Source organism: Tubulanus polymorphus, chromosome 3 (assembly GCF_964204645.1).
Source record: "Tubulanus polymorphus chromosome 3, tnTubPoly1.2, whole genome shotgun sequence".
In the NCBI taxonomy this organism is placed as follows: Eukaryota; Metazoa; Nemertea; class Palaeonemertea; order Tubulaniformes; family Tubulanidae; genus Tubulanus; species Tubulanus polymorphus.
The window spans coordinates 25,318,591-25,328,635 of NC_134027.1; the positions used below are offsets into that span (position 1 = coordinate 25,318,591).

Sequence of the window (10,045 nt, forward strand, 5' to 3'; positions counted from 1 at the left end):
GTTTTCGAGGAGCAGGTGGTAGCTGAATGAAAGGTCGAACGAATGATGCATGCATTGTTAGGGCTACAAGATGTAGGACGTTTTTCTATCATGAAAACAAAGTGTTCTCTATCTAGCTACTACATTATCAACACATGTTTCACTTCTAGGAAAACCACTCGAATTGCGATCGATATTTTTACTGAAAATAACATTTATCATACTACGTGACAGGACCGATGTCTACGTGCGGTTGCATCAGCGCATTGCGCTACAGTCGCGCGCTACCCCTAGAGCGGTAGCGGTACAGGGGATGGTGAAACTGCGGGTGGTTAGACTCCATCCAGAACATCAAAGCTCAGTGCTGCAATTACGGCTCTCAGTGAGAGACCTTGGATTCATGACTGTGTAGCGTGTTTACGACTGATAGCTTCTAGGAAATGGTTGGATTATATGGAAATGATAAAAAACACTAGTGTATGTGTAGCTACACACATTCAGTCAGTCAACAAGTTGTTCGCGTAGAGCCGAGCTGACATGGTCCCTCTCCTCCTAGCATGTTGAATGAAGCATGGTCCAGCAGCTCTTCGGGATAATCAACTGATGTACTGGTCTTCTGATTAATACCTACAAGGTAAGATTCACTTTTCATTGAACTTGATTAGGTTTAAGAGACCAGTGCTTGTCGAGCTCTACCATTACTCGGAAGTGGTACATAACATCACTTCTCTTGCATCATCCGATTAATTTTTGTGCGCCTATATAGTTTTATATATCGGAATTTGAAAATTTATTATAATATTAACTAATATAAAAAAGTGGCCCGAGTTTCCTCATGGACAGACATCTTATTGTATCCACTTACGGTGTATTTCTGATGTCGTTTGATGTATTAAATCTATTTTGTATCCCGCGAATGTTTTCTTTGAAAAATGTCTTTGAACATTTATTACTTTGAATATGATTTATGGACGAGAATGACAGGTCTAGGGCCTATGTATATACAAGGTGCAATTATCCGTGCGAAATGCTGAATGTTATCATTCGATGTTTTCGTCTGCGAACCGAGATTGAATAAAGTCCACGCAGATTATTTACAACTAATATCAAAAGTCAATTCGTTCGCCCGTAGACAGACGTATTAAAAACTGGGGCAACCAGGGGCGGCGAGGAGGTTCCTTAGAAAAATATACGCAATGATTTCAATGAGTTACCCGGCGAGGCTATCTCCATATAATGCACCATCCCAGTGCGATGTAAAGATTTTTCACGATTCTTTGAAAATGACCGTGACCCGGTTTTTACGCCTTAAGAAGGCGATCCTTCTCGGTGAAACCAGGGAGGTTCATCCCCAAGATTAGCATAGCAGCATGAATATTCCGTGGTCATCGTAAACCCGACAACTCGCCGATTCGTCACCATAGGCCGAGGCTGAGTTCCCCAAGGCGATCTTCACGGTATAGGTCTACCTTTTATGCACAATTGCACATGACTTTTATAAGTCATGTCATCTTAGTCTTTATGGTAGTTAAATCTAAGCTACATTGCACAACACTGGCCCATGGGGACTGAGGGCATAGGCCGGGGACAGCCCTCGATGATATGGTTTTTGTCAAACCTCAACCTCAGGAGCCGCTATATTCATGGAAATCCTAGGTACGTGACAGAAGCATTTTACAAATGCACCTCTCCCTGCATCAGAAACCTTATTGAGTTGTTCTCTTATCCGGCGTCGTCACGCTGTGAATGAATTACCATTTACCGCAGAAATGTAATTATTTTGTCTTTTAAATGTCGAGATATGAAAATTACCCGACGAAGCAAAAACAACTCTGCTGATTAGAAAAGAAGTAGAACAAATTTCACACTTGCGCGTTTCAATGCGGGATCGCTTTTTCGGACGTGTTTGGACAAATAAGCCGAATGTATCGGTAATAGAGCGAACTCGATGCGCTGTCATGACTCACTTCCAGAAATGGGCTTGAATCTAAGTCACTCGTAGATTACCAGGTCTTGTACGTGTCGCCATAGTTTGTTTGCCCGTCAGCTTGGAGACTTGCCGTGTGATCTAACATGGGATTATTTACAATACTCGAATGTCTGTCTGGTAAATCACTTATTGTATTGAGTGACCGGCAATATGGCGTATAGTCACGTGAAAAAGAACACGATGCCACAACTTTAGTTGGTCCATGGTTTGTAAACATTTGGGCCTGTTCTCCCTTTAGAAAAACCACCGTATTTTTCATTGCATCTGAAATAACGGTGCAAACTGTAACCGGCAAAATTGGTCCGAGGTCAGCGAAATCGGAGGGTTCGGAACATACGTTAGCAAGTCAGAAATGATTTTGGCTTTTGTCCCTGTATAGTCAAGAAGAGTTCCAGTCGGCCTCAGCCGAGTTTTATACTTATCACTTTTTATTAACTTGAATCGTTTGAAATCTATTTTCAGATGTTGAGACGAATCGCTTTTAACAACGTCATCCAGTTTGTTGAGCCTCACGTGCTCAGCTTCACGCCGTCGGATCCGCCTCTGTTAGAAGTCGACGGACAGAGGTATCCGCAATGCAACCTCGGTATTTTCGTCGGCGAAAACGGCTCCGGTAAAAGCAGCATCTTCGAATTGATCGTCTCGTGCGCAGCGCCACCTACGACGGTCATAGAAACCGGGGAAACTGGCGGTAAATCGGATAGCCGCGCGCGCAGCGCCACCATCATACCGAACACGCCTTCGAATGGTAAATCAGGGTATACGTTTTGCGAGTTTGAAATTCCGACGTCGATGGGAGCGAAAATGAATCTTCCGAATTCGGCGAGGAGAACGTCGACCGGTAACTACCTGGTCATCCTCGGTTTGGAGGTGCCTGGTCAGACGAGAGAGAAGATTCGGCGTATAATCATTCCCGTAGACAGTTCCAAAGACGAAATCTGCTCGAGACGCCGCGGAGTTTTCGTCATGCTTCTGACGTCGGAAAAATGCGAGCAATTGTTCAAAACCGAATCCGACGTCATCGGTATTCTTTCCAAATCGGACGTGGCCAAACGGAACGACGTGGCGAACGTTGATTGGTTGGACATCGGCAACGTTTACGAACAAATAACGGATTCGATAATCGTCGGTCATCGCTACAGTCAAGAAGATTTCGACTTGTACATAAATAAAGCTAAGGAACACCCGGAGTTTGTAGCGCGAGTGCACGACGTGTTTTTCAAAATAATCGGTAACACCGACTATCAGTTCGTGATCGAAGACGGTCAATTGTTTTGCCGTGAAATGAACGACGCCGCCTGCGAGAGCAAGACGGAAACGTGGCAGGCGCCGTCCGGAATTCTCGACGCGTTTCTTATGGCTTTCTATCTGTCTCTGGACGATAAACTGACTTTACTGTTAGAAGAACCGATCAAATCGATGCATCCGCTCTTAGTGCGAGCGTTGAGGGACATTTTCCTGCTAGGGGTCACCGGTAAAACTGTCATCGCCGTCTGTCATTCGGAGCGGTTGATAAGCGCGTACACCGTAGCCTTCATGTTCCGTTTCCGGCGCGTACGCATCCAAGATGGCGATCGAATTCTGCGCGCGTCGAAAATCTACGAGTTGAAGAATCTAGCCGTCACCAATCACGGCGGTCACCCGTTCGCGTATCTTACCGTGGAGCGAATTCGGGACGTCCTATTCGCCAACCGAATTCTGTTCGTCGAAGGTCGCGACGACCGACGATTCGTTCACGCTACTCTCGATCTGATCGAGAGAAAATACCCCGGTATTCTTCGCATGTGCGGCGAAGATGTGGAACAACTGATCGGTCCGTTAACGCAGATATCCGTCATTCAGATGGACGGTAAAATGCACATGGATTCGTGCGTTTACGTCGCCGAGAATTCCGGCTTGAAAAAACGCTACGCTTTGCTTCTCGACCGAGACGTGTTGACCGGAAATGAGGTGTTCGTCTCCAGTTTCGTGCAGACGTTGAAGAAGTTGTTAGAATTTTACGACGACGAAAAACAGACGAAACTGTCGCAGATTATCTGCCGGCATTGTCTGTGCAAGTACGACAGCGCCAATCAGGATCGCAAACACTTCTTCGGCATCATTCGCGAGATTCTGAAGGCCGTATCCGATCGTAATTACGACAGTCTGCGCGGCGTCGTCGAGAAGAAACTCATGTCGAAAATCGGCCATATTTTCCAGAGTAGCGAGGACCACGCTAGTCACGTGACCCGACAATGTAACAACGTCACTAACGCGATGCAAAATGTTGAAGAGATGAAACGAATTTTGGACGAAGTTCGCCGCGAAATTACGCTACTAGTCGAAAAGGAGAGCCCGACCGTGGATGACTTACTGGATGTCCTGCTTCGAGCAGTCCCCGGCGAGGTGTCCATCGAGGAGTCGTTGGCCGACAGCGTGGGCCTGCCCAATTGGGACGATTGTAAGAAACTGTCGAACGAGTTATTAGCAATCGGGACGCGGGACCGGACCGATTCGGACCCCGATATCAGTTTTATCTTATACAGAGTGATCTGTCGTAAGAACTATCTACCGAAGATGTTCCTGAAGGCGAAGTCTTTCGATAAACTTCGCAGCGTTTTGCTGTCGTTCATCGTAACATCGTCAGGCGGTTCAGAACCGCGGTGTAACCTTGCCGATGCTGCGGCGTTCGTGCAGAATCTAAGCCGTTTAGACCTGCTCTGCCAGAGGTGCATACTACTCGAAAAATCATTAGCGACTCTGAACGATTTCGAGAAGTTGTTCGACACGTACGCGCTTTCTTTCGCCGTGAAACCGACGAACTGCGCGCTGGAATCGAGAGAGACCGACCTGATGCAGTTCGTGGCCACCGCCTACAAACTCTGCTTCCGAAAGAGCGTTACGTTGAGCGACCTCGAGGCGGAAATCTTGATTCGTAAACAACAAATCGAGGAGCGTCGCTTCATTTGGATCGACGGCGATCTGGAAGACATGGTCAACAGCACGAAACAAGAAACGAGAGCCTTGCCGCTGATCAAACGAAAGTGGTCTTCCTTGCGACGTGGAGATTTGTGGGCATTAGTCAAAGAACTGGTCGAAAATGATAACAAAGATTTTCGACGATTTGTACAATTTTTAGTGTCGTTTGTGAAAGAAGAAATTCTATAAATTTGATGTTGTTCGTAAATTTACCAGTGTATAACAGTATAACATAGACTCATCCAAGTCGGTAAACTATTTGACCTACTTACCATTTAACCGAAACCGGCTTCTCGGCTGTCGTTTTCGTCTGGGCTCTGAGTCTAGCCCAATGTTGAGTATTGTCTTGTGTATTGATATTAACTATTGTCTTGTGTGTCTTTATATCGTTGAAGACCAGGGTACTCTTACGAATAGTACGTGTACGTATCCATGGGGAGGCCGGGCCAGATACTGTCCACTTTCCTCCCTGTGTAAATACAGGCCCGTAGCCAGACATGCCTTTGGGAAGCTTCGAATTTCGTAAATGTTGAACTTTTCATTAAATGCCCGCGCAAATGTCGGGGTCCTTGCGCGGAAAATCTTTGGGAATAAGATTGAAAGATGAGCAATTTTAACAACTTCTTTGGGGTGAAGATTTTGCTTCTTTTCTCTAAAATTTGACCCCAAATCAAGTAAATTCGAAACCGAATGAAAGTGTTACCAATTAGTGACTCTCAGTGACTCGAAATCGATGCTCAAATTTTCTTTAAAGGCTGACTGGCATCTATACGGAACTTCGTCAATGCTCGAACCACCGACATCCCCCCTCCCCCGATACGTTCCTGCATAAAGCTTGAACTGAAAATCAGGAAAAGCTATTCTCGTCCTTGGCTTTGACCTCTAGATATAAGATACACGTACTACACGTAATTTTATGTGCCTTTTTTTATAAAGCAATAATTTCTGTTCAGTCTTTTGTTGTGTGTTCAATGTATTTGAAATTTGCTACGTACAAAGTGCCGTTTATTTGAACAATGTTCCTACATTTCAGTTGATGAAAATGTCTAAAACTTATTTCATACATATAATATATTCAAACAATGTATGTATATACACATGCGGCGAAACAGGGCTTTGAAAGAGTTTAATTTTCTCTATCAATCAAAATCATGTCTCTTACCTTTCCACACGGAATTAAAACGAAATTCTTTTTTCAAGATATGGTGTGTAAATTCTAACGATTAGAAATTCATATTTTCGCATCGCCGTCCATTCATACATGTATATCAGTTTATGACGTCAGTGGTAAATGTTAACAGCAATAATAAAGTTAAATCTACTCTCATTTCGCTGTGGTTTCGGCTCCCGCGTGAGAACGTAATTCGGCCGGACAACCACAGCGGATGGAGAGATCAAACAAAGCGTGTTTGTCTTCATTTTGTGGGTGGTTCCGATAACCTGGCGGCTCAAGTCGAAGTCCACGGATTTGTTTCATGAACAAAATCTAATCCGGTGAAATCCGAACGTACAAAATCCTACAAAAACGTTATTGTACAAAACTCATTGTCTGGTCTAAAGAAAACAAGAACAACAACGACTAATGAGCGATACATTGTACTGAGCTCTAGGGGTTCGATCTCGCAATTAATACCTGAAACATTGCATGGTGTCTTCAAAGCGGCACCCAAGAGCAAACCCGGTAAATGTTACTAACATCATTTGCATACTTCATGGAGTGTTAAAACATTTTTAAGCACTGAAAAAGGGTTGTATCAGTTAGTGTCACACCGTGGGAGGGACCAAGCCTGTCGATGGCCGATCCGTAACTGACATCACTGGTTCGACTGACTTTGTTTCCATCCACTGTTTTCTGGAAATGAAACTATAATCCAAGTATCCGTGATGTAAGATTGTTCAGGACAAGTAGTTAGAATCTCTATATCGAATTGTATCCCAGTTTTTTGGCGATGGCGGATGCTATTAATCGCCTCAATTAGAAACGTCAGTGCGACATCCGAACCTCTGAGCATCTCGAACCTGGAAAACAGACTCAATCTGCGGACCACTAAATGTCTAAATGAATTTATCGTCGATTTCACCAATAAAAGCATTTATTTGAGAATAAATAAACAAGATTCGAAATCAAGATTACAGATTTCAAACTAGAACTCAGGAATTCGTGTAGAAAGAAAGATCCGTCCCGCTACGCGGCCCAACACCAGCTCGGACTCGGACTCGGACCCGGACCCGGACCCGGACCCAGACTATGTACGCAATGTTCATATCCTACCGCTAGACAACCGAACTGAGTGACCACCGTTGACCATCTCAGTTAAGACATTTAAAGTATAGTGATCGTTCAGGCGTGGTGACTTGTTGCTGAGTCTTCTATAAATTCCGATTCCTCTATTGATTTTCATCTAGAGCAGTTTTCTCTCACCGAGGAGACAATTCGCGAATGGAGGCCGCATTTTTAAAGCCTGTCAAAATATTGGCCCTGTGATATTGCACATACACTCTCAAGCAAAAATTAAATAAAATGTATTTCTTCTCAATTGCTTCTTGTCTGAAATAGCTTTTACATTGTCACAAACTATAGTGGTAGTTTCTGCCACACATTTCACGCTCAGATTTCATTTAGGTATTCACAGCCATCTTGGAGTAATCATTTGACAAATGATTACTCTAAGCAGCCATCAACTACAGAACTTCTTTTTACTTCCTTCTCATTATATTCTAAAAAAAAAAACATTTTACTGATACATAATGAAAAATACAGTGAAAAGTTACAAATGATACTATGAACCGAGTGTTATATTGTGTGAAATGTGTATTGTATCAACTGAATAAATACAATGTAAAATGCATGTACAATATTGATTATGCCCGCAGCGATGAAATTAGTTCCATAGCGCATAAAATGCGCGAAAACGATTTTATAAAATCCCGTCGTCTAGTCTCGCGCACGCAGCAACATCATCAGCAACAAACATATAGCTAGTTTTTGTAATCGAAGAGATGTAACTAGTTGTTACACAGCATTGCATGACGATCGTAATGATGGCGCGATTGCGCGATAGGTTGACGCATTTGTTATACGACGACACATACTTCGAGTGGATTTAAATTAATTTCGTTTCATTCATATCCTCATCGAATATAATTATACATATATTGCGTTTGGTTAAGCAGCGTCGAACAAAGACAACACCCTGGATTTGTGTGGATTACGTAAGGTCGCCGACCCCCGGCGGCAAACCAACTCGACTACGAAGAAATTAGGATGCATCGAAGGCGGCAATGACCCGGACGGTAAAAAACAACGAGAACATAGCAAAGAAATCGAGAAACAGTTGGAAAAAGATAAACAGATTTACAAAGCGACTCATCGCTTACTTTTATTAGGTGAGTTCGTTTCTCATCCTTACATTGAATATCTTTAAAGTTGTTATTTAGGGTGGCGATGAAAGTTTCTAGAAACAACAGCAGCAGGAGCCCGACTTGCACGGCTACGCGTGTTGAAATGGAATATGCGCGCAACTAACACAAATCATCATCATGCGACATGGCAGAATCATGACGATACGACTATACTATTTGAATACTTTTTCTAAGAGCTCGACTTTTCCCATGAATATCGAAATACCGTACCTCTGAAAATTTATGATTTTTGGTTCATTTTCGATGAAACAATAATATTTTGTCAAAATACTCCAATTTTGTGAAAAATTCTACAATCAGATCAGGGGTGGTCTGTTGCGAAATGAGAGTTATACCGTAAACAGCGACACCAAGAAAAACTGTTCGATTTTAGAATACATTCGTTGTAATATCCTCAACTATTCAACCGTCTATAGCCATGCGAAAAACTTAGAATTAGAGCTGATAAGTTTTAAGGTCAGGGGCACGCAGTCATGTCTTATATTCAAGACCAGTCTCATGCAATTTCATCTCGGTCCTATAGATATTCTAACAACTTAATATAATTCTTGTATCATCTTTTTGAAATCTTTAAAAAAAATTAATTTCTAGCGGAGGTCTTCGTCTTTCTTCCTGTACACAATTCAGCTACATTTATAAGATAAGAAGGAAATAAGGATGATAAATTATCATATCGTGATGACAGGTTTGACTTAGGCTGAAATCACGATGCACACTGGGTCCAGATGACAAGCTGTCTAGTTAAGTTTGCAGCGACGGTGCTTGATTTGCAGACATCTTTTCGCTCATTTCATATAATTTACTTCAATTTACGCGACGTATTTTATTCGTGAATACGTAATATATAACATAGATCATACTTTTGCTGCATACAACATTAGCTCGTCGCTAAAAGTCAAGACAACGCCCATCTCCAATTATAGCTATTTTTAGCATCATTGCACGTTATGGATACGGGTATTTGCAATGTTGGCGTTCTGGTTATTGAATTTCGATTCAGACTTTGTATACTATAGTCTGCCGTCATCGCAGTAAGGGCAAAATCTATTCGAAGCGCGATAGGTTAGTCGCACATAAATAGCAGTAGAACGAAAAATAAAAAAACATCAAACTATTCACCGTTTTACAAAGAAAAAGAATATTACACATTTATGACTTAAAACCAGCGCGTACGGTGTCAATACACTCAACTAGGAAAAGTAAAACCGTAGCGATATAGTAAGCTTAGTTCTAGGGAATTTGTAGGAGTCGAAATTGAATGAAATCTTAATCGATTGAAAATTTCAGACCATACATTTTTTTACTGTATTGTGATACATTTTTAGATTATTCAAGAGCAATAACTTAGACTATTCAATAGCAATAACTTAGTTTTTTTCTAATGAGCAGTGCCTCGAAAACCTGGGATTCGAACCTTAGCTCTACACTGAACTGCGCGACAGATAGATTGGGCTCGAATCCGCTAATTCTGAATATTCCAAAGACCGAGCTACCAAATAAACACGTTTTATAATTGATGGAATAAATTCCATCGATCTGAATTCTATTCCTATGTAAATTTACTAGCCGAAGCTAGGCTGTATGATTTCAACAAAATCATTTTTGGTTCCGAACTCCGCGAGTGAGTGCCGCTTTAACCCAACCAGCGGAGAAGAATAATGGACGCTCCCGCGTGTGCACTGCGCGAATAAGGCG

At 42.5% G+C, this 10,045-nt stretch overlaps 1 protein-coding gene across 1 annotated transcript; it reads left to right on the forward strand.

Annotated features, from left to right (window-relative positions):
* The first annotated feature begins 174 nt into the window (after positions 1–174).
* On the forward strand, positions 175–6,318 carry LOC141902825 (uncharacterized). The gene is made up of 2 exons (XM_074790720.1): positions 175–613; positions 2,432–6,318. Exon 2 carries the CDS (start codon positions 2,432–2,434, stop codon positions 5,114–5,116), a length of 2,685 nt encoding a protein of 894 aa, XP_074646821.1. The 5' UTR covers positions 175–613; the 3' UTR covers positions 5,117–6,318.
* The last annotated feature ends 3,727 nt before the right edge of the window (positions 6,319–10,045 follow it).